This window comes from Mytilus edulis, chromosome 13 (assembly GCF_963676685.1).
Source record: "Mytilus edulis chromosome 13, xbMytEdul2.2, whole genome shotgun sequence".
Classification (NCBI taxonomy): domain Eukaryota; kingdom Metazoa; phylum Mollusca; class Bivalvia; order Mytilida; family Mytilidae; genus Mytilus; species Mytilus edulis.
The window spans coordinates 64,541,119-64,566,690 of NC_092356.1; the positions used below are offsets into that span (position 1 = coordinate 64,541,119).

Consider the following 25,572-nt stretch of genomic DNA (forward strand, 5'->3'; position numbering starts at 1 on the left):
CAAGTAATTCACGCAGTTCTAAACAGAAGTGAGACCTTATCAAAACAATATTTCGGTGACAATTAAAAGAATGTATGCATGCTAAAGTTCATTGTTGTACACCGACACAATTCAGTCGAAACAAACTGACAATGCCATGACAAAAAAAAACCAACAAAAACAATCACGCCAACAACAGTAAACACAACACAACAGTAAAGTATCTTTTTGATATTTAATATTAATTACATATATTTATAAAAGAAAATTTTGTATGAGTGACAATGAGACAACTGGCAATCCAAGACAAATTTTGTAAAATGTAAACTATTATAGGTCAAAGAACGGCCTTCAATACGGAGGCTTGACTTACACCGAACAGCAAACTATAAGGTTCCACAAATTACTGGTGTAAAGCCATTCAAACAGGAACAATGGTCTAATAAAAAAATTAAAAACGAAAAAGATGCTCTAAGACTTTGAATAAGTTCAACAGACGACAACCACTGCACATACATTTTAAAACAAGAAGACAATATTTAGATGATATTCCATATAATTTTTTACAGATATCTTGATTACAATTCCTTGACTGATTTAGATCCAGATTTGTTCACTTCGCTAACAAAGCTAGAGGTTCTGTAAGTATTCAAGGCAATGTGTAGTGGAACGCCTTTAGTGAAGTTCGGTTTAAGATTAGTACCTAACGAAATTTGAAGACATAAGAAAAATGAATTTTGTTTATATTTACATTTTTTTAAAAACAAAATTGAAATATTATGTACAAATTTAAAAGAAATAAGCATCCTTATTTCTGTGAACACAGTCATGACGCTACATTGAATATGGTGGACAGTGGCGAGATATGATGAGGAAATGAAGATATTTGATTATTGCTATTTTGTGCATTTTTCCTTTGATCTTTTTGGGTGATAATTTTTCATATCATGCTTCTTGCTTGAGATGGACATTTATCGCTAAAAAATAAAAAGGCACATGGCGTTGCGAACGAAATTGACATGAAATTGACAACGTCGTCATAGGTAAAATTACGATAAACAGGTTATCATTGGTTATCTCAACTCGATTGCTTTTCTCGCTTACGCCTTACCGGTTCAATCGAGAAAACCAACTTTGTTGATATGATCAACGATAATCTATAATTATGGCTCTTCTCCGTCGTTTCTACATAACTCGATATTGGGAACATTATAGCATATGAAGTAACTGTTTGATATAATCTAGTTTGTCCATAATTAACCGTTGTAGCCACAATTCAGCAATATCAGCAAAAAAGGAGAGGGGTTGGGGGGTTTCAATGTTCAGCGTAGGTATTTTTGTCTTTGAAATCACCACAAACGAAAGGCATTTAAGCTATGTGTAATCTTTAAAGGGGTTGTTGACTCTATGACACATTCCTCGATTTTAAACTTAAAAAATAAAAATTTGAAAATGTTGACGTATATCTCATAATGGAGCAGTCTCTCTTAATTGAGGCACTTATTTTAAAATTAATGGTGAGATAGTATCGTTTTAAACTTACAAAGTTAAAAACAAATCCAACGTTTTTTGTATACTATATAGTCTGAATAAGTAACAGCGAAATTATGAATTATAAGCTACACATGTTTGATAAAAACAAGAAAAAAGCACTATTAATGATCTGCAAATTTAATTTTAATGAGGAAATTGGTTTCTATTCTCAATTTGTGTATCATAACGATAGTAAATATTGTTATAATTGTTATGATTAGAATAATCAAATTTGCATGAACTCTGATGATAAATGCATTTTCATTGGTCATTTTTTGTATTCTTGTCTTTCATTTTTGTTGACGTGCTTTGTCTAGATTGCAATTTGTTTTTCTTTGTTGACATATTTGTTTGATTTTATAGTGATTACGACTTTAACACAATGGTGCATGCTGTACCCCTATTCTTGACATGTTTACCTATTATGTTTGTTTATTTGATCACACATTGTTGTCAGTTTAGTGAAATGTTATCATTGTTATGCGACTGTCATACAAGTAAGAGGTTAGGCTAGCTATAAGAAAGGTTTAATTCATCATAATGATCTACTTAAGCTAATGTTCTGTACCAATATAGGGATCTGACTGTTGTTTTCCATTCATTTGATGTATTTGAGCTTTCAATTTTGCCAAGGAGACTTGCTGTTTTGAATTTTCCTGGAATTTAAAATGTTTTATTTGACTTTTTATGATGCAACGTTACATTAATAATTTCTCTAGGCTTACATGTATCTGATGTTTAATTTCTCAACATTCTTGTCATACATTTTGCAGCATTGGCAGCCATAGTTTCACAACGTTTTCTGGTCGATTGTTAATTAAGACAGTATTGAACATTCATTATTAGAAATACATTGACGGCTATAAAACCATTGAATAGTTAAACATTTTAGTGTTCAAAACGCCGATTTCCGAATTTACACACAAGAAATGTATAATAATTCAAATGCAGACTTTAGATACTAGTATTATTGTTAAAATTCTGAATTATGTAACGTTTTGTTTTAGGCTTCTTGGTAATAATAGAATTGAATCTTTTCGAGCTCGTGTTTTCGACCATCTAGTATCACTGAATTACCTGTAAGTTGGAGCAAATATTTTGAAACATTATTTATAAAGTTATATACACCCATCTTAACAATACTTAGATTCTCTGAATTTTACTTATATTAATTCCAAGAACAAAGTCGTGTTCATCTTAAACAAACGAGAATAGCCGAGACTTCTGTATGTGAAAGGATTTGGTGCGGTATTTTTTTATTGCGGAAATACTGAAAAACATTCATATACATGTATCTCAATTAGGCTTCCCGTTTACCTATGTCAAGTATTCAATAAGAAGATACATTTTATGAATGCATATACTAAGAGCAAATGCAATCAAAATTAAGGACATTATCCACTTCAATATTGAATCTTACGTAGTCTTATCTAAAAGGAGCAAGACTACCGTGTCCTGCTATAAAGACAGCACCCGCCATTAAATTCCAGTCCAAATGTCACATCGAACGAACATGAACTATTATAATAAATAAACTGTGTCATTCTAAAGCGATACGATGGTAAAAAGGGTTGGTATGTCACTACTGCGGAATGGCATACTGACAATGGGTAATCAGAAATCATCAAGAATGTCTTAGATGCCTGAAGTTGTCAATATCGAAAATAAGGCATGGATCGGAGCAGTCTTTCTTGTTTCGTTAGTATACTGTAAATTCAGAAATTATTGCGTGCACATATTATTGCGATTTTGTCATTTTAAACTATAATGTGATTTTAATTTTGACGATATTGAAAAATCCTGTGTGTTTCAAATAAAATTTTCATAATGCGAGTTTAAATTACTGTCGCATTTGTCGCAATGATAAAAAAAAAGGCAACAGTAGTATACCACTGTTCAAAACTTTGATTGAGAAAAAACAAATCCAGGTTACAAACTAAAACTGAGAGAAACGCATCAAATATAATAGAACAACGACACAACAGAAACACAACATTAAAATGTAACACACACAGAAACGAACTCTAATATAACAATGTCCATTTGCCTGACTTGGTACAGGACATTTTAAGAAATATAGGTGGGTTGAACTTGGATTTGTGGTATGCCAAACCTCCCGCTTTTATGGCAATGTAACATATAACATTAAAATGATAACATTACATGACAGGACTACATTTTTGTACGTTACAAATAAATTGGAAAACATATAGGACAAAGAAACACGAATAATAGCTAACAAAAGGTACCAAGTTTAAATCTTAATACGCCAGACGTGCGTTATAAAAAACGTTCGAAAGCCAAAAAGTACAAGTTGAAGAGCACTGTGGACCAAAAGTTCCAAAACGTTGTGTCCAATACGGCTAGGTTTTCTGCCTTGGATAAGAGCATCCTTATTTTTTAGAATAATTTATACTTTTGCAAACATTAAATTCTATAAAATGACTTTATAATAGATTTACATGATAAAACTGAAGTGGTGACTAACTACAGAATAAAAACGGATACATAACATAAAACAACCTAATTCAGCACATTAAAATTTACAGCCGAGTTAGCAAACGCCTCAACGCACAAAGTGACGTCACATTTGAAATTCTAAAAAAATCACACAAAGTGACGTCACATTTGAAATTGTAAATAAAGTCAACAGTAGTATACTAATGTTCAAAATTCATAAATCGATAGAGAAAAAAACAAATTCGGGTTACAAACTAAAACTGAGGGAAACATATCAAATATAAGAGAACACAACAGAGGCACAACATCGAAATGTAACACACACTTAAACGAACTATAATGTAACAATGGCCATTTTCCTGACTTAGTACAGGGCATTTTATGAAAAAATGGTGGGTTGAACCTGTTTTTGTGGCATGCAAAACCTCCCACTTTAATGGCAGTGGTAATTATTACATTAAAATGACAACATTACACGACAGGGTTACAATAAATAAAGAGATAAATGGGAGAAAAAATTGGACAGAGAAACAAACAAATACTAGCCGTCAAAAGGTAACAGAACCTGATATCACCCTTAGTTTTTGGTGGGGTTTGTGTTGTTTCTTCTTTAGTTTTCTATGTTGTGTCATGTGTACTATCGTTTGCTTGTTTGTCTTTTTAATTTTTAGCCATGGCGTTGTCAATTTATTTTAGATTTATGAGTTTGACTGTCACTTTGGTATCTTTCGTCCCTCTTTTAAAAAAATATTTTTATACACCAGACGCGCGCTACATCCACACAAAACTATGCTCATATGTGAACAAATTTGAAAGCCATAACAACTACAAAGTTGAAGATCGCCGAAGACTAAAAGTTCCGAAAAGTTGTGAGGCCAGGGTTATCTTTCCCTAAAATAAGATAAAAACTTCGTCATAGTTTCTGAATTTCCAGTAATTCATTTCAAAACATGATATATCATTGTAATCAATGTAAATAACTAACAAATGTGTTTGTCTTAATTTCAAATATCATGTTCAAATAACTGTAGTCTGAAATAAGTTTCATTGTTTTAAAAATTGTTGTAACATCTTTTATTTCTAAACAGATATGCTGATGCCAACAAAATTGTATCTATTCCCGACCCGGAATTGTTGTTTAAGTATAACAATAAGATGTTAGAATAGTAAGTATAATGCAACTATTTAATCTTTCATGCTATTTGAATCCTCATACAAACATTAATGTAACGGATACCCGGATAAATTACAATGAAAATGGTCTAAATTAATAATGTTATTCTAGCCCACATTTACTGCTTGTAGAATCCGCTTAAAAAAAGAGAAATGGTCCGAGTACACAGTTATCCTCCTTCGATTGTCGTTGTCCTTTTCGTTGTCCACGAATATAGTCACTAATAATGACAGTGTGCTGTTTTTTAAGTACCCCTTCCAAATGTATTTCTTCATACTTTCTGCCTCAAATGGCAAGTATAGAGGGATAAAACTACACAGTAAAAAAATTTGGTCATGAATCTTAAAGTAAAATAGTTATTTGGTCCAGCTGAAAAAGGTTAAAAATTAGCACTAATTCGGAAGCTATCAGAAGATTTAAAGACCCCCTTAAAATATAATTGTCCATATTTTGAGTTAAAGCTGATTAAGTTTTCAATAATTTTGATATAATTTGTCCCAAAAGTAATACAACAAACTGTAAAAATATTGTTGAGAAAGCGCAGGTGGGATATTTTAAAGGTCTTTTCTTTTTCTATACGGAAAGACCTTACTGTATTCCTTCTGAATATTATTATAAGCGGAAAAGTGGAAAGACCTTTTGGATTTCTTCTGATTATTAGGTCTTCCCACTTTTCCGTGGAAAGACCTATTGGATTTCTTCTGATTATTATTTTTTTTTCTTGCCTAATTTTTTTCCTTCGCTGTTTTTTGGTTTCGCAAGATGTCGCTTAGATTTTTGGAATATAATATCAAACAGTTTATACGCTTTTGAAACCAACTCTGCTTAACCAAATATTTTCCCAAATAAGAGTTATCTCCCGAACACTTTTTTTCTTGTTATCTCTAAGGATTTGCAACCGTATAAGAAACCGACGAATTCATTTTTCCAAATTGCTCGTTATATCCTCAGGATGTTCTGTTTTATTTTGACCGAAGCCTTATATAGATTCCATATGAGAGTTATCCCTCCTTTTATTTGTGATATAAGCATATGTATTTCTAAATGGTAAACCATAAGTGAAAGAGTCAAGGTCATATTCTAAATTTTGATTTTGGCCTATTTCACTTATTTTCAAAACTATTTAACATATCGACAAATTATTTTTACTAAATTGTTAGTTGCGACATGTGGTAAATAAAGGCAACAGTAGTATACCGCTGTTCAAAACTCATAAATCCATGGACAAAAAACAAAATCGGGATAACAAACTAAAACCGAGGGAAAAACTTTTAATTTGGGTTGAAAGGGAACGTAGGCAAGACATTGGAATTTTCGCCCATATTATATCTAGAATAATGCCTAAAGTGATATAACTTAGCATTTATACATTTTAAAGACCTAGGGTCTTTTGATTTGAAGTACTTGGTCAATGACCTTAAAATTGAGTTCAAGGTCATAGGTTAATTTGACGTTCTAGATTTTGACCTTTGCTTCAAATTCATTTCTACACACGATTAAGCCATATGACTCTGTGCTTAAGGTTACAAACCAAATTACTTTTAAAAAACCAAACTGAAAGTGACCTTTGTAAACCGGAAGTATCTCTCTCAACTTATTCCATTAAAAGTATATAGAAACCATATTTTTTTGGAATCAGCTAAGAATTACCTTTCATTTTACAATGGAAATTACATTTTAAACCGAATTCTAAAATTTTCATATCAAAGTAAATCGTTAGAAGTTGAAAGACCTTCAATTGTTCTCTGAACAATTGGTTTTAAATTATTATTATTATTATTATTATTATTATAATTATTATTCTTTCCACCAAACTAATACGATATATCCCCCAAAAAATACACGACATCGTGAAATGATATTAGGTATCTAGTATCGGTTGACCAAAAGCTATCTTGTGGTGAGGGTACGATCCCTTAACATTTCCTTTATAGCGGTTGTCTCACCTAACACCGAAAACCTTGTTATCATTCTAACTTTTCAAAAAACAATGAAAATTAACTTAAGGTCAAAGGTCAAGGTCAAAATTATTGGACCATCTGTTATGGAACTAGGGCAACAAAACTGCTTTTGGGGTCCGAAATGATGATTGTTTCCTTATAACTCAAAAGTGGTTAGAGATAGAAAGAAACTTTGAATTGCAAAAATGTTCAGCATAATAAGATCTAAAAAGTTAGGTCAAGGTCAGAGGTCAAGACCCTAGCAACGACATCAAACACCTTAGCAACCATATATGTTTGAACTTAGAAGGCAATGAATAATATAAATATGAAATTTTTGATACTGGAAATGACATTTTTGTCCCTAGCAACGACATATAAGTCCTTAGCAATCACTTATTTTTTTTTTAACTTTAAATACTATGAATAGTACATATGACATTTTTAACACTGGTAGTATTATTTTTATCCTAAGGAATGATTTTTGTCCTAAGCAACCACTTGTTATGAACATAAAAGTCCTACGAAAACATATATTTTTTAACTTAGAAGGCAATTAATAAAAGAAAAAAGGAAAGACCTTTCAATTGTTCATGAACAATGAACTTTTTAATTTTATTTTCATTTATTGTCTAAAAGAAATGAACTATTCAGACCAAATCATAAAAAAAACCTGAACTCTGAGGAAAAGTAAGAAGGGAAAATTCCTAATCAAATTGAGAATAAAAAAAAAACCTCAAACGAATGGATAACAACTGTTATGTTCCTAACTTGGTACAGGCATTTTTATTATTTTAAAATGGTGGATTGAACCTGGGTTTTAAAGCTAGCTTAACCTCTCACTGGTATGACAGTCGCATCGAACTCAATAATTTGAAAACAATAGGCAAAAAAACAAAACGCGAGTATAAAAACACAAAATCGCATTGTAAAAGCAATAGTTTATAATCAATAAACGTCTTGACCTGTACAAATATTTCTCTACGGAAACTACTTTACTAATATTGATTTTTTTTAAATTACTGAAAATAATAAGTATAATGATATGTCCTCACTTCATAAACGTAAGTATATACTTCAACAGTGATTTCTTATTTGATTTGGATTTAACAAATGCAGAAATAAAAGAACTATTAACCAATTCTTCACAGAGATTTTGGTTCAAATAGACAAAGGATTTGGTCCAAATTACAATTTCTGAAAGTAAACCATTATAGGTGTATGTACGGCCTTCAACACGGAGCCTTGGCTCACAGCGAACAGCAAGATATAAAGGGCACCAAAATTGCTAGTGTAAAACCATTCCAACGGGAAAACCAACGGTCTTATCTATATAAAAAACGAGAAACACGTATAATTTACATAAACAAACGACAAGTACTGAACATGTTCTGTTTAGCAGCAACAACCTATCAGTATTACCACATCGGGTAATAAATAACTTAAATATTATTCTGTTTCAGTAATCTGCAAACAAATCCAATGATATGTGATTGCTCAGCGAAAAATGTGTATTTCTTTGCAAAGCGGGTTTTGGCGGAAAATAATTGCATATTAACGGCTGATTGTTCCCATGTGTCTGGTAGAAAAACCAGCCTATGTGGTATGGAGAAATCTTTCTTCGACGGATGTGTTGGTGGGTAATATATATTGAATTAATTCTGTTTGTATTATCAGTCTTAAAATCGAGTAGACTTAAAAAAGTACCCTTGACATACATATTATGTAAATTATTTCAATATATTATCTCGTGCATATAACTTCCAAAATATATATTTGCTTTAGGTCTAAAAGTTGTTCTTATAAAGCGTGTTCACCAAATGTTTCTCTTCTCTTAGCAGCCTAGTAAAATAAAACGAATATTTGCATCCTTTGAATTAAAGTTAATGTGTTCCCTCGGTTTTAGGTTGAAACCCGGAATTTGCATTCTCTGAATTGATTAACAACTATTCGAGCTGTTGATTTTTTTTCTAGATTTCATTTTCTTTCTTTTCTCTTTATTTATCGTTTTATGACATGATGTATAAGTCAATGAATATCACTTATGTAAAAATCTTGTTTTTTTAAGATGTTACAAATAACAATACAAGCTCAGAATCAACAACAACATTGATTCACATTGAAGAGGAACATGAGTCAGAAACAGGTAAACTGTAAATACTGGCTTATATGTATGACTTAAAAAAAAAAAGGTTGGCAACACTTCTTCAACTTTGTACTCTATTTGGTCTTTACACTTTTTTATTCGAGCGACACTGATGAGTCTATTGTAGACGAAACGTACGTCTGGCGTAAAAAATAAATTGCAATTCTGGTTTCAATGATGAGTTTATTCTATTGAAATTGATATGTGTCAATATTTAAAGATTTCATATCTTTTAACTATCTGAAATTAGTTTTTTTAGGTTTTAGATCGATTACAAAAGAAAACAAAATTGATAAAATTTGGAATTGGGAGAGAGTTGCATTTTTTAACCCTATCCCTCAAAGTTTCCGAACAGTTTAGCTGTATGAAATTTAACCAACATACATGTAATATTTTCAAATACACAAAAGATTGAAATGTCAAAAATTAAAATTGAAATGGGTTTTGAGTTAAATTCAGTCAGCATTTGTGCAGCAAATTTGTCTTTAAAGTTGCATTTTATACAAATACATCATGCTTAAAAGAGGTATTTGCCAGAACTACCGGTTGAGAGGTACAAATTTCCTTACCTCTTGTAAGCATGATATAATTGTTTAATTCCACCGAATGATCTTTGTGTCCATCTTGACCTCAGAAAATTCATTGTAATCAGGTATCATATGGAGTTTCTACTTGAATGTAAAATCTTTGTGTATACTGCAGCTGTGCTATTTGTGCAGTCAAATTGCATTGGCCGTAAAATTATTTCTGATAATTTTTGATGTACAGTCACTGACCGTATATATACATCCCTGTTTATGATAAGCTGGTTCTCGGCTGATTTTCACCTAATTGTTCGTCTACTCTTAAGAATGATTTGGTTAATTTTGACTTGAGTGAATGGAAGACATCTTATGGAAGTTATTTCCCTTTGAAAATTTAAGATAGGCGATTTGTTGGTTAAACTCCTACGTTATAAGTCGTTGAGGCCTACAGTCTTTTGATATGAAGTCCTTGGTCCATTTGAAGAAAATTGAGGTCAAGGTCAAAGGTCAAGGTCATGTTATAAATTTTGTATTTTGCTTGTTATCGTTATTCAAAAGAAACTGTTACAGTTAATTAAATGATGTGTTTGCCAAATTGCTGTTTACAATAAGGCACAACTTCAACCTATTTCAGTCGAAGTGTTTTGGTTAACCATTATAGGAGTTTCCTCCCCTTATGTATTTGAAATCAGCATTTCTCCACAACTATACAAGTGATTGACATCGGGCCTTCCGATTTGAGTTCACTGACCTATGACCTTGAAATTGAAGTCAAGGTCGAAGGTCAAGGTCATGTTATAAATTTTGAATTTTGCTTGTGATCGTTATTCAAAAGAAACTGTTACAGTTAATGATATGATGTGTTTGCCAAATCATTGTTTACAATAAGGTGCAACTTCAACCTATTTCAGTCGAAGTGTTTTGGTTAACCGTTATAGGAGTTTTCTCCCCTTATGTATTTGAAATCAGTATTTCTCCATAACCATACAAGTGATTGACCTGGGGTCTTTTGATTTGAGATCACTGACATTTGAACTCAAAATTGAGGTCAAGGTCAAAGGTCAATGTGACGTTCTAGATTTTGACCTTTGCTAAAAATTCTTTCTGGTTCATTATAAAACAATTAAGTCTTCTGCACAAACCTATTAATCTTACTTTTTATCAGTTTGATTTACCACATTACATCAACACGGAGTGACATTTTCTCACATCGTTTTTTTAAATTTCATTCTTATTATCGAGGTTGAAAGACCTTCAATTGTTCTCTGAAGAATTGGTTTTTGATTATTGTTACATTTGTAATTAATCGGTTCCTCACCCAACTTTGCATTCCGGCAATTAGTTTCCAATGTAACAATACTATTTTTATTATTGTTACATTTCCATGTTACTGTAGCCAGTGCCAAAGTATATCTGTATTATTTTCCAAAAGAATTTTCTTTTTCTTTTTTGCAAGCAGCGTTTTTCGGCAACCATTTTAAACCAATTGGTTTCTTAACGAAATTGCACTAATAGTGTTACAAAAATTCCTCGTAATTTAACACATTACCCTGCGTTTCTATAGCTTGGATTGATACTTTTAAAAAAATCATCGGGAAATTGCGTGATGCATCAGAGTTACAAATTCAACGCAAACAGACAGCTTCTCAGTCAGTGAAAAATGAAGAGGTTCTTGAAGCAGAAAAACAACACTTCTATTTCGTGAGAGGACAAGACGTGGACGAACCATAAAATCAAGACATTTGATCGATTTTCAAAAAAAAAATAGCATCCTGTAGACAATTTTTTAATGATGCAGGGTGGGAGACAAGAGAAAGGGGTTGGGAGAAAGGAGAGGAGGGACGGAAGAAAGGAGAACAGGGGCGGGAGAAAGGAGAGAAGGGGTGGGAGAAAGGAGAAAGGTACCCCCCTTTCCGCCCCCTCAAATACCCTGACACATGGAATTTCCTAATGACAAATACTAATGACAAATACCCCGGCAGAGAAAAGAAAATCTCAATACATAGAAATTGGTGAAAAATACCATGTGTCTCATCCAATCAAATGCAGCATTATTACATAATAATAAAAGATGATTTATATTCTGAGATATAAATTTACCATTGTGGTAACACTGTGCATTATTGTAAATATATTGTTTAATTCTTAATTGTATACCAGGGCGTAAACACTGTCCGTTATGGTTAAACGATGAATATGTTTTATCTGTTCTCATGATAACTAAAACAATAATATCCAAATTTTTATGTAAAGATGAAACACATGACACAACTAGTGCGGATATTACAACTGAAACGACAGATGAAACTGCTGAACACGAGGAAGAAAATGAGTCAGAAACAGGTAACATTCTAATACTTAGTAATCTGTATTTCGTCACAAAGAAAGGTTTGCAACACTTCGAATGAAATAAATAGAAGTCATAATTTGAAGACTTCATAGTTCTTTAGAGAATACCCAAACCATCTGAAATTAACAGCATTCCTGTATAGGTTGTAAGATCGAGTACAGAAGAAAACAATCAAAACAAATGATGAAATTCAAGATGTGAGAAGTTTTGATCCCGTCCCCCAAATTTTTGAACAGTGTAGCTGTCAGAAATCTAACCAACAAGCATATAGTATTTTTCAATACACAAAGGATGGAACGCTACAAAACAAGAATTGAACGATTAAATCAATTTTCAGTCAAATTTAGTCAGAATTAGTGTTGCAAGTTTGACTGTCTTCAAAGTTACAAATATATTTTATAATATTTTCTAAGAAATAAAGATTGATAAAGTTGGTTTTTTTATGAATATTTACCATGGTGTTATTAAAATTTAAGGAATGACTGTAGTATTTTTTTTTAGTCTATGAAGAAATAAGATCAAAAATGTCGTGCACACTGAATAACCCGCGTAGACAGAAAATATTACAGTCATTGATTCTAATTTTATTCTCAATTCCATTTTAAACCGGATTAAATCATGAAATTTTTTTGATGACGTCACGGTCACATGACAAAACTATGTCTATGATTTGATAAACAAAACAACGTCAGTCAATCAGAAGACATGTTTCATCCAAAATTAAATTATTGTACATAATTGAAAATATATTGATAAAGTCTGTATTTATGAATATTTCCCATGGTGTTAACATGGTACTTTATGGAAAATAGAATGATTATGTCTGTATTTTTAATTATTTCAATGATGTTATCACTGTACATTTAGGTCAATAGATTAATAGATTTAGATTGATAATTATTTACTAGGGTTTACACTATTAATAATACATAGACAAATTTTTATCACGTGCAATTCACGGGAATCTCATTTCACGTGAATTCAATGTGTATTTAATGTGTATTTAACGTGTAATGCACATGAAATATTTCACAATAACTTCTCGTGACAAAGCCTGTGTAGTGAATAAATAAATAAAGTATATAATTTTTTACCAGGATTTACAATCAGACAGTACATTATAGTAAACAGATTGATACAGTCTATAATTATAAATATTTACCATGAGATTTACACTGTACATTATAGTAAACAGATTGATACAGTCTATAATTATAAATATTTACCATGAGGTTTACACTGTACATTATAGTAAACAGATTGATACAGTCTATAATTATTAATATTTACCATGAGGTTTACACTGTGTTTGATTGTAAATAGATTGATAGTAGTTATACTCAAGGTGTTGTATGAGTGCCAATGAGACAACTCTCTCATCCAAGTCACAATTTGTAAAAGCAAACACTTATAGCTTTAACACGGAGCCTTGGATCACACCGAACAACAAGCATTAATAACTATGTACTTATGATTAACCATGGTATTTACACCGTAATTATGGTAAATAGATTGATAAAGTCTGTATTTATTATCATTTACCATGGTGTTTACGCTGACATTATGGTGAACAGATTAATAAAGACTGTTTTTGATTATTTACCATGGTTTTTATACTGTGGAAATTATTTTCCATTATTTTAACGCTGTGAAACGCTATTTATTGAATATATTGATAAGTAGATATTAAAAGATGTGGTATAAGTTCTAATGCGACAACTCTCTCATCCAAGTCACAATTTGTAAAAGTAAAACTATAATATTTCCAACACAGAGCCTAGGCTAACACCGAACAACAAGAATTATTAAGTCTGCGTTTATAATGATTTACGATGGAGTTTAAACAGTAAATTATAGTAAGTAGATTGATAAAGTCTGTGGTTTTTTTTACTATTTATCATGGTGTTAACGCGGTACATTATGGTAAACAGATTTATAGGATCTGCATTTATAAACCATTACCATGGTATTAACGCTGTGCTTTATGGTGAATATATTGATAAGTAGATATTAGAATATGTGGTTTGAGTGCCAATGCAACAACTCTCTCATACGAGTCACAATTTGTAAATGTAAACTATTATATCTTCAATACAGAGCCTACGCTCACACCGACCAGCAAGCATTTATAAGCCTGTATTTATAATTATTTACCACGGTGTTTAAACTGTAAACTATTTTAAATAGATTAATGTGGTCTGTGTTTGTTATCATTTATCATAGTGTACTATTTGTCGGTGTGAGCCATAGCTCCATGTTGAAGGCCGTACTATAACCTATAATGGTTTACTTTTATAAATTGTTACTTGCATGAATGGAGAGTTGTCTGATTGGCACTCATGCCACATCTTCCTATATCTATTTCATTTTCCAGGGTTTACAGCAACTGCTACATTTGCTGCTGCTGGTGCTGTCGCAAGTACGCTTGCCGTCTACGGTCTGTCTAAAACAATGCTAAAAAGGATAAACACATCGTCGGTCAGTCCCCATAAAGGCTTTGGTGGGGACAACTCCGATAGGGAGGATACTTTAAACAAGAACAAATCTACGACAAACACCGCCATTAATGGAGCAGACAAAGAAAAAAAGAGTAACAATCAAATGTCAATTCCAATGGACGATGATGTAAGTAACATAGGTTTGTTTGTCAATCAAAGTCAATTCCAATGGACGATGATGTTAGTAACATAGGTTTGTTTGTCAATCAAAGTCAATTCCAATGGACGATGATGTAAGTAACATAGGTTTGTTTGTCAATTAAAGTCAATTCCAATGGACGATGATGTAAGTAACATAGGTTTGTTTGTCAATCAAAGTCAATTCCAATGGACGATGATGTAAGTAACATAGGTTTGTTTGTCAATTAAAGTCAATTCCAATGGACGATGATGTTAGTAACATAGGTTTGTTTGTCAATCAAAGTCAATTCCAATGGACGGTGATGTAAGTAACATAGGTTTGTTTGTCAATCAAAGTCAATTCCAATGGACGATGATGTAAGTAACATAGGTTTGTTTGTCAATTAAAGTCAATTCCAATGGACGATGATGTAAGTAACATAGGTTTGTTTGTCAATCAAAGTCAATTCCAATGGACGATGATGTAAGTAACATAGGTTTGTTTGTCAATTAAAGTCAATTCCAATGGACGATGATGTTAGTAACATAGGTTTGTTTGTCAATCAAAGTCAATTCCAATGGACGGTGATGTAAGTAACATAGGTTTGTTTGTCAATCAAAGTCAATTCCAATGGACGATGATGTAAGTAACATAGGTTTGTTTGTCAATCAAAGTCAATTCCAATGGACGATGATGTAAGTAACATAGGTTTGTTTGTCAATTAAAGTCAATTCCAATGGACGATGATGTAAGTAACATAGGTTTGTTTGTCAATCAAAGTCAATTCCAATGGACGATGATGTAAGTAACATAGGTTTGTTTGTCAATCAAAGTCAATTCCAATGGACGATGATGTAAGTAACATAGGTTTGTTTGTCAATCAAAGTCAATTCCAATGGACGATGATGTAAGTAACATAGGTTTGTCTGTCAATCAAAGTCAATTCCAATGGACGATGATGTAAGTAACATAGGTTTGTCTGTCAATCAAAGTCAATTCCAATGGACGATGATGTAAGTAACATAGGTTTGTTTGTCAATTAAAGTCAATTCCAATGGACGATGATGTAAGTAACATAGGTTTGTTTGTCAATTAAAGTCAATTCCAATGGACGATGATGTAAGTAACATAGGTTTGTTTGTCAATCAAAGTCAATTCCAATGGACGATGATGTAAGTAACATAGGTTTGTTTGTCAATCAAAGTCAATTCCAATGGACGATGATGTAAGTAACATAGGTTTGTCTGTCAATCAAAGTCAATTCCAATGGACGATGATGTAAGTAACATAGGTTTGTTTGTCAATCAAAGTCAATTCCAATGGACGATGATGTAAGTAACATAGGTTTGTTTGTCAATTAAAGTCAATTCCAATGGACGATGATGTAAGTAACATAGGTTTGTTTGTCAATTAAAGTCAATTCCAATGGACGATGATGTAAGTAACATAGGTTTGTTTGTCAATCAAAGTCAATTCCAATGGACGATGATGTAAGTAACATAGGTTTGTTTGTCAATCAAAGTCAATTCCAATGGACGATGATGTAAGTAACATAGGTTTGTTTGTCAATCAAAGTCAATTCCAATGGACGATGATGTAAGTAACATAGGTTTGTTTGTCAATCAAAGTCAATTCCAATGGACGATGATGTAAGTAACATAGGTTTGTTTGTCAATCAAAGTCAATTCCAATGGACGATGATGTAAGTAACATAGGTTTGTTTGTCAATTAAAGTCAATTCCAATGGACGATGATGTAAGTAACATAGGTTTGTTTGTCAATCAAAGTCAATTCCAATGGACGATGATGTAAGTAACATAGGTTTGTTTGTCAATTAAAGTCAATTCCAATGGACGATGATGTAAGTAACATAGGTTTGTTTGTCAATCAAAGTCAATTCCAATGGACGATGATGTAAGTAACATAGGTTTGTTTGTCAATTAAAGTCAATTCCAATGGACGATGATGTAAGTAACATAGGTTTGTTTGTCAATTAAAGTCAATTCCAATGGACGATGATGTAAGTAACATAGGTTTGTTTGTCAATTAAAGTCAATTCCAATGGACGATGATGTAAGTAACATAGGTTTGTTTGTCAATTAAAGTCAATTCCAATGGACGATGATGTAAGTAACATAGGTTTGTTTGTCAATTAAAGTCAATTCCAATGGACGATGATGTAAGTAACATAGGTTTGTTTGTCAATTAAAGTCAATTCCAATGGACGATGATGTAAGTAACATAGGTTTGTTTGTCAATTAAAGTCAATTCCAATGGACGATGATGTAAGTAACATAGGTTTGTTTGTCAATTAAAGTCAATTCCAATGGACGATGATGTAAGTAACATAGGTTTGTTTGTCAATTAAAGTCAATTCCAATGGACGATGATGTAAGTAACATAGGTTTGTTTGTCAATTAAAGTCAATTCCAATGGACGATGATGTAAGTAACATAGGTTTGTTTGTCAATTAAAGTCAATTCCAATGGACGATGATGTAAGTAACATAGGTTTGTTTGTTAATTAAAGTCAATTCCAATGGACGATGATGTAAGTAACATAGGTTTGTTTGTCAATCAAAGTCAATTCCAATGGACGATGATGTAAGTAACATAGGTTTGTTTGTCAATCAAAGTCAATTCCAATGGACGATGATGTAAGTAACATAGGTTTGTTTGTCAATTAAAGTCAATTCCAATGGACGATGATGTAAGTAACATAGGTTTGTTTGTCAATTAAAGTCAATTCCAATGGACGATGATGTAAGTAACATAGGTTTGTTTGTCAATTAAAGTCAATTCCAATGGACGATGATGTAAGTAATATAGGTTTGTTTGTCAATTAAAGTCAATTCCAATGGACGATGATGTAAGTAACATAGGTTTGTTTGTCAATTAAATGTCAATTCCAATGGACGATGATGTAAGTAACATAGGTTTGTTTGTCAATCAAAGTCAATTCCAGTGGACGATGATGTAAGTAACATAGGTTTGTTTGTCAATCAAAGTCAATTCCAATGGACGATGATGTAAGTAACCATGGTAACATAGGTTTGTTTGTCAATCAAAGTCAATTCCAATGGACGATGATGTAAGTAACATAGGTTTGTTTGTCAATCAAAGTCAATTCCAATGGACGATGATGTAAGTAACATAGGTTTGTTTGTCAATCAAAGTCAATTCCAGTGGACGATGATGTAAGTAACATAGGTTTGTTTGTCAATTAAAGTCAATTCCAGTGGACGATGATGTAAGTAACATAGGTTTGTTTGTCAATTAAAGTCAATTCCAATGGACGATGATGTAAGTAACATAGGTTTGTTTGTTAATTAAGCACACAAACTTACAAAATTATATTTAATTATAGAAAGTATCATGTGTTCGAAGTACTTGATAAATTGCATGCTCATATTGGTGTTCAATGTTTTTTCTTCTTCTCTATATATCACTTTGCTTCATAATAGCAATAAAAAATCCCACGCATAATTAAATCAGTATTTGACATGTCAGAATGCAAATATATATGTTTATACGCTGTTATGTCATTTTTTAGTAACAACAAACAAAAGAACTATGTTCAATGGACCTGCTCCGATACGATGACTGCACTCGAATTTTTTCAAGATAGCACATGGGTTTACTATATAGGTTCCGGATATCGTTAAGTAACCGGAATTCTAATAGGAACTAACTGTGTACAACATATTGCGGATCTCTTTCTGTATCGTTACGAGTTAAAATTAAGGATATATATCAGCAAAAACCCACAGAAACGATATCTGCCACAAAAAAATAATAAAACCTTTAGCTGATTTATATCCTAAATTTTAAGCAGGATAAATCTCTTTACTGTACATGCATTCGTCATTGTCAAGAGCAATTAGATCTGTTGAACTAAATTTAGATAAATCTAATACTAGGCATGCTCACTGCTCTTTTCTGGATCTTGATATCTATTTTTAATTTTAAACGGAAAACTTAATTCCCAAATTTACGATAAGGGGATTATTTTCTGTTAATCATTGTTAATTATACATGTTTAAATGTCGACGTTCCGTTGTCACCATCTGATGGTGTTAGTATAATATTTCTACTTGTTCGATTCGCTCGTGTATGAAAAGACGTATTAGATTTTAACACAAAAAAATTATAACACCAGGGTTTTCAATATTAAAAACTTGTCAAAACTCTCAGTGAATTTTTTAAATCATCCGTACAAAAAAATCATTCGTAAATAGAAATCAACGTGAAGACATTTTATACGTTCAGGTACATGTATTTCACATACAATCATTCATGGTAACAATCTTAAAAATAACAAAGATGTCGTCATTCAGCTCAAAACCTCAAAAAATCTTTAGTTTAAACATATTTATTTATAGTGGATTGGGAAACAAGTGTTGCAACTTATATTAATCTCTTTCCACTTTGCGGGTTCGAGTGCTGCCTTGTAGCGGCATTAGTCTGCTCTTTTTCGAAATCTACAAGGGTGTTTTTAACGTGCAAGAGATATGGCTCTCTCTTAACACGGGTCAGCCATTTATCGTACCCTTCCGATCCTTAAACAAACTTATTCATGAGAGATATACTAACGATACTGTTGTCAGGTCATTAAATATGGATTTCGTACCCTTCCGATCCTTAAACAAACTTATTCATGAGAGATATACTAACGATACTGTTGTCAGGTCATTAAATATGGATTATTTAGAATTAATATTGATTGACGGGTCTTCGCATAGGAAATACAATCATTTATTCTTAAACTTGTTATTGGCATGATACAGGTCTAGTTATTGGCAAGCTACAGGTTATGTTCTTTTCCGTTTATTTGTGATAATACGATACTAAACACTTTAAGGAGGGATTGCACTTGATTGTTATATGATGAAAACACAATCTATCAATCAATGTAATTTAGGTCTAGAGCTGCATGTCTGTAACTGCTTCTGTAGTAGTCGGCTGTTAATGCATAATTTATCATTGTCATTTGTTTCGTTTTTTACGGTATTTCTTAGTCTTGTAATTTTTGTAAAATTTTGTTCGTTTATAAGTTTGGGATTTTGATGTGGCGTCCATTATCGCTGAACTAGTACACATTTTTGTTTAGGGGGCAGCTGAAGCCCGCCTACGGGTGCCGGGTTTTCTCGCAGTGTTAAGACAGACCTTTCGGTTGCTTTGGACTATTTTCTGATCTTTGGTTAGATTGTTGTCTCTTTGACACATCATCCGTTTCCACTTTATTTATTTCTTATTGATGAATATAACCAGTAGAGCAAAATGTACAAACCAAAGCAACACGGCCCCATTTACACCACCAAAAAGGGGGAGAGAAAAAACAGAAAGAAAGAGGCTGTAACTACAAATTTCAAAAGAGTAACAATATAGATAAACCTTCTAATATAATATATCATTATTTTTGCAATGTGAAAGTAACAGCTCCTAGCAGGAACTAAATACAGATGTCCCGGAACGTGACTTCCGTCTTGTATCTCCGTGAAATAAGACTGCTGTCCTATCTATCCATGAAATGAGACTAAATTATGTTTTGTCTGTCCTTGAAATGAGACTAAGGTCGTCTCTGTCCGTGAAATAGAATTCTGTCTCATCTATCCACAAAATGAGGCTACAGTCCTATCTATCTATGTGACTAAGTAAAGTTTTATTTGCCCTTTAATTGAAACGTGTGTAATGTCTGTTCTTGTAATGAGATTGCTATATATTCTGTTCGTGAAATAAGAATATTAGTCTTGTCTTTCCATAAAATGGTACTTCATATCTTGTCAGACCTTAAATTGGGATAACGTTTTTTTCTGTCCGTGAAATGAGACGTATTGCTTTGTATATTCGTGAATTGAGACTTATTCCTTGTACATGTATATCTGTGAAATAAGACTTCTTATCTTGTATATCCGAGAAATAAGTCTATAATCGCTCTGTCTTTCGGTGAACTAAGACTTATTGTCGTGTCTGTCCGTGAAATAAGACCATTTTCTTGTATGTCCGCGAAATGAGACTTATTGCCTTATCTGTCCGTGAAATAAGACTTATTGCCTTGTCTGTCCGTGAAATGAGACTTTTTGTCTTGTCTGTCCATGAAATGAAACTAATTGCCTTGTTTGAGTGTCTGTGAAATAAGACTTATTGCCTTGTCTGCCCATGAAATAAGACTTATTGCCTTGTTTGTCCTTGAAATGAGACTTATTGCCTTGTCTGTCCTTTAAATGATACATATTGTCTTGTCTGTCCTTGAAATAAGACTTATTGCCTTGTTTGTCCGTGAAATGAGACTTATTGCCTTGTCTGTCCTTTAAATGATACTTATTGTCTTGTCTGTCCGTGACATGGGTCGTATTGCCTTGTTTGTCTGTGAAATGAGACGTATTGCCTTGTCTGTCCTTGAAATGAGATTAATTGTCGTGTCTGTCCAGGAAATGAGATTAATTGTCGTGTCTGTCCGGGAAATGAGACTTATTGCCGTGTTTATCCATGAAAGGGACTTATTGCCGTGTCTGTCCGTAATTGAGACTGTCGTCTTGTCTGTCCGAGACGAATTGCAATGTGTATCCTTAAAATGATTTTTAAGCTCAATCAAGTTTTTAATTCATTCTTCAAAACAGGAACGCATTGTTGTGATGTAAAAAAACCCACAAATTGTTTATAGTATTGTAGTATGTATAATGATGAATATTTTAAATAGCAAAAAACAGTCATGAAAAGAATAACATATTCCATTTATGATTTTAGGAGGATAAAAAACGTCGAAGATATTATGAACAAGGCGCAATAGAAGATGAAAACGGTCTTGACCTGATATACGTCTAACGAGAGTTACAGAAGAGAAAGAAAAAAAAATGTTGTGACCTTCTTTTGATATCTGATCTATGAGCTTATTTCAGCAAAATAACAAAACTAAAAAATACATTAAAAACAAAGAGGTGGAAAAAAAAAGAACAATCACCATGGATATGCTTCTTTTGACGGAGCAAATTGTGCAAATTTTCGTCTTGCTTTTTATCTGCGATCTTTTTATCTGTTTTTTTTTTGTTGTGGTTATGTCGTTGGTTGAAATCCTTATTTTTTTGCAATTGTTTTGGTTTAATAAAGGTTTAGTTTAGAATGAAACACAGTCTTGATACCGGTTAGACATTCAAGGAAACAGTTAGCTGACACCTTAGTAACATAACAATAAGATGTCAGGAATTAAATAATATACTTGTCGACGAAATTTATTCTGAGTCTTGAAGTTACGAAGAATTTCGTAAAACTAACAAAATGGCGTCCCATTCCTAAATGACTAAATACGAAGAAACCAAGACTGTAATACATTGACAGAATGTATATGTCACGTGATACATTTTTTTTGTACCTAACTATCACGTGCATGTTTTTGTTTATTATTGTAAGTGTTTGCACCATCTTTTTTGTATTATCATTAGTATTGATTGAGGTTCTTAAAACAAATCAAAGTATATCATGTATACTATTCAAGAAAAACTCAATTATAGCAAATTAAGGAAGAAGTTATAATACACGTAAAACATTATTATTATCAAACCATATCATCTACATAATTTATCAAACTAGTCGGTTTAATGTGTACTCAAACGTTCTTTTTTTTTATCGCTTAAATGTCCTGCAGGGGGGGTTTTGCTCAAATGTCCACAACCGATAGGAGTCGCAATTTGTCTAACGATATATGCAAACATAATGGCAACGACAATGCTAATCAGTAATGAAAAACCACAATATTGTGATTTTTTTATATTAAATAATCATAAGTGAGAATGCAATCACATGTTAAACGACTTTTAATCAATATTTGAATAAGATAAGCACACTCGTTCAGAAGCATTATATCATATATATTTACTTCAAACTATTAAAACAATAGCATAGTTCAAAAATGGGGTCATATATAGCATTTCAAATGAAAACGCCCATGATCGTACATTTCATAAATGGTATCGACTTCCGTAATTGTCAAATATCGTCAAATAAAGATTAAACCTACTTGAAATTCTCGATAAGATTTCATCTTACATTTTCCTATTTCTACTTCTTGAATACTTAAATAAAAGTTAAGAAAACCTACAAGTTGTTGTATGAATAGAAATGATTCCTTAATCAAGATAAATACTTACGATCCTTTAGAAAAGAAGGTTCATTGTACTTGATCGTATCCTTTCATAATATCCTATCGGAAGTCATTCAGATTCAAAGGTGATATAGGAAGATATTACTTTTGTTGTATAAATGCTTTTAGTAATGTTTAAACATGGATCATATTGTTGTATTTTAAATCATTAAAAGAACTATATGAAAATAGATATATTTTTTAAATTACTCATTTACTACATTGTATATGTTTGTAATGTTCAATTATTTTGTTCACATTGATATTAAATATCCTTATTTAACCCTCTCGACATTTATATTGGTATTTTGTGACACTGGCTTGCGGACTCACTGACGTATAACTTTAATCTTAACCACAATTACACCAAGGATATGCTACCAAAACAGCTTTGTAACCAGGCGCGGATCCAGAGGGGGGGGGGGGGGGGTGGGGGGGGGTTCTGGGGGTTGGAACCCCCCCTTTGTTTTGGCCGATCAATGCATTTGAATGGGAGCAAATAGCTGGAACCCCCCCTTTAATCTGGGTTGGGAACCCCCCTTTTTAAAATGGCTGGATCCGCCCCTGGTAACGAATGTTCATTCGGATAACAGAGACGATATTTTGTCAGTTTCACAAATGTACTTACGACTAAAATTGATCGTAAGTATACTGAATTGTTCATGACTAACGACCAATCTTAGTCGTAAGTTTTTTTTGTGAAATCGAATCTACAAAAGTTTTACGAAAAATGTAAAGGAATCCGTCGAAATGATATTGATAATTGAGATGATCGTCAGGTAAAATTAAGTAAGTACGTATCTGCACTGAACTGTTTCCGTGTCAGTTCGCACAATATTACGACTCTTTAACTGGGCGAAAACCTTGAACTAATTTACTTTTACAAAATGTTTATTATAAGAACTGATATCCTGAATGCATTTTGTCCTACATAGTTAACTACGTTTCATTCTAAATAATGTTTGTATCTGTGATTAAGTTAAGCAATAACTTATTGAATAAGCTATTTTATTAAAAAAAACTTTTGTGAGAACTAAAGCATAAATCGACTTTCTTAAATTGTTATACATGTTATAAGATATTTTGCTACATGACTTTTTTATAAAGTAAAATCACAAAAATACCGAACTCTGGAAAACTTTAAAATTGAAAAATCAAACCAGTGATATTCTATAATGAGTAGTATTTGATTTGTACTCGACAGTATCTTATTGACTAGATCTTTCTAAAAATCGGATTTTTTTATTTAAAAAAAACCTATTGGCTGGTTTTCTTTAAGCATTGAAATGTAGCACATAAGGTCATTTTATAGCTGACGATATGTACATGTATGTGTTTTGCTCATTGTTGAAGGCCGTCAGTATAAACTATAAATTGAAAATACGAATATGCAAACATTAAGATAACCGATTTACCGGCTTGGAATTGCGTAATGATTATTGCATGCTTTGATGTGTTTCAAGAGGGGGGAGGGGGTCGGAGGGGTCCTAAACCCGAAATCCTGGGCTTAAAAACATGAAATCCCGAGGTCCCGAATTCAAAAACAATTTAAATCCTGCCATCTCGAAGTTCTAAAAAAGAATGATGGATCCCAAAAGGGTCAATCCCCAAATTCCGAGCAAAAAAACACCCAGTCCCGACGTCCCGAAAAAAGGTCCTGCCCCTATTTCAACAGCAATCAGGAAGATGTCTTAATAGGTTCGGGTCAAACTTATAAATGTCGGTTCAATCATTTTGACCCTTGATTATATATCTTGGTCAAAGTAATTAAGTTCGGGTCAATGCATTTCACTTCACAATGCGGTGATATACAATTTAATTAAAACCAGAGCAGACTGATAATGACAGTGGGACAACAGATTATATCATGTCTTTTAGCAGTCACAGTCACTTGGCAAATTCCAAAAATAAAACACACCTCAATGGATATAGGAAGATGTGGTGTGAGTGCCAATAAGACAACTCTCCATACAAATAACAATTTAAAAAGTAAACCATTATAGGTTAAAGTACGGCCTTCAACACGGAGCCTTGGCTCACACCGAGCAACAAGCTATAAAGGGCCCCAAAATTACTAGTGTAAAACCATTCAAACGGGAAAACCAACGGTCTAATCTAATATATATTACATAAACATGTATGTATTATTACATAAACAAACGACAACTACTGTACATCAGATTCCTGACTTAGGACAGGTGCAAACATTTGCAGCGGGACCTCAATGGTATGCTTTCAGTGAAAAAATATAACAAAGAAAGATAAGCTCAAAAATCGGGCAGTAGGTAAAATATTAGAATGACATTCAAAACAGTGTAGCTGTGGCCATTGATTGACACATTAAACTCATCCATTGACTGGGACAATTTAGGTGAACGTTTGTATGTAATGACCATTGCTCACTGTGTACTTTTTAAAGACACTTAAACTATGGGGTCACCAAAGGTTCTCAACACCTTAATAAAGTAATTCGAAAAAATTAATCAGAAATAACACGATGTTTTGATTTATATCAATTATATAAATCTAAACATAAAGGTTATTTCTGATTAATTTTTCGAATTATTTTATAATAAAAGGCGTTAAGAAACCTTGGTGACCCCACAGTTTAAATGTCTATCGTAGGTACGTCGTGAACAGTGGTCGTTACAGACAAACGTTCACGTAAATTGTCCCAGTCAATGTATGAATTTATTGTGTCAATCAATGGC

At 32.5% G+C, this 25,572-nt stretch overlaps 2 protein-coding genes across 2 annotated transcripts in view; one reads left to right on the forward strand and one right to left on the reverse strand.

Annotated features, from left to right (window-relative positions):
* The window catches only part of LOC139502231 (leucine-rich repeat-containing protein 15-like), a 103,165-nt gene extending 80,250 nt beyond the window's left edge, over window positions 1–22,915 (reverse strand). The window contains exon 1 of the mRNA XM_071291664.1: window positions 22,869–22,915. The gene's annotated coding sequence lies outside the window, so the exon portion shown is untranslated. The remainder of the gene's footprint in view (window positions 1–22,868) is intronic.
* Window positions 1–23,144, forward strand: part of LOC139502232 (reticulon-4 receptor-like 2) — a 32,084-nt gene extending 8,940 nt beyond the window's left edge. The window contains exons 5-12 of the mRNA XM_071291665.1: window positions 549–620; window positions 2,520–2,591; window positions 5,061–5,138; window positions 8,550–8,722; window positions 9,155–9,232; window positions 12,010–12,099; window positions 14,481–14,731; window positions 21,472–23,144. Coding sequence (XP_071147766.1) covers window positions 549–620; window positions 2,520–2,591; window positions 5,061–5,138; window positions 8,550–8,722; window positions 9,155–9,232; window positions 12,010–12,099; window positions 14,481–14,731; window positions 21,472–21,549 — 892 coding nt within the window. The 3' untranslated portion in view covers window positions 21,550–23,144. The remainder of the gene's footprint in view (window positions 1–548; window positions 621–2,519; window positions 2,592–5,060; window positions 5,139–8,549; window positions 8,723–9,154; window positions 9,233–12,009; window positions 12,100–14,480; window positions 14,732–21,471) is intronic.
* Window positions 23,145–25,572: the final 2,428 nt, after the last annotated feature.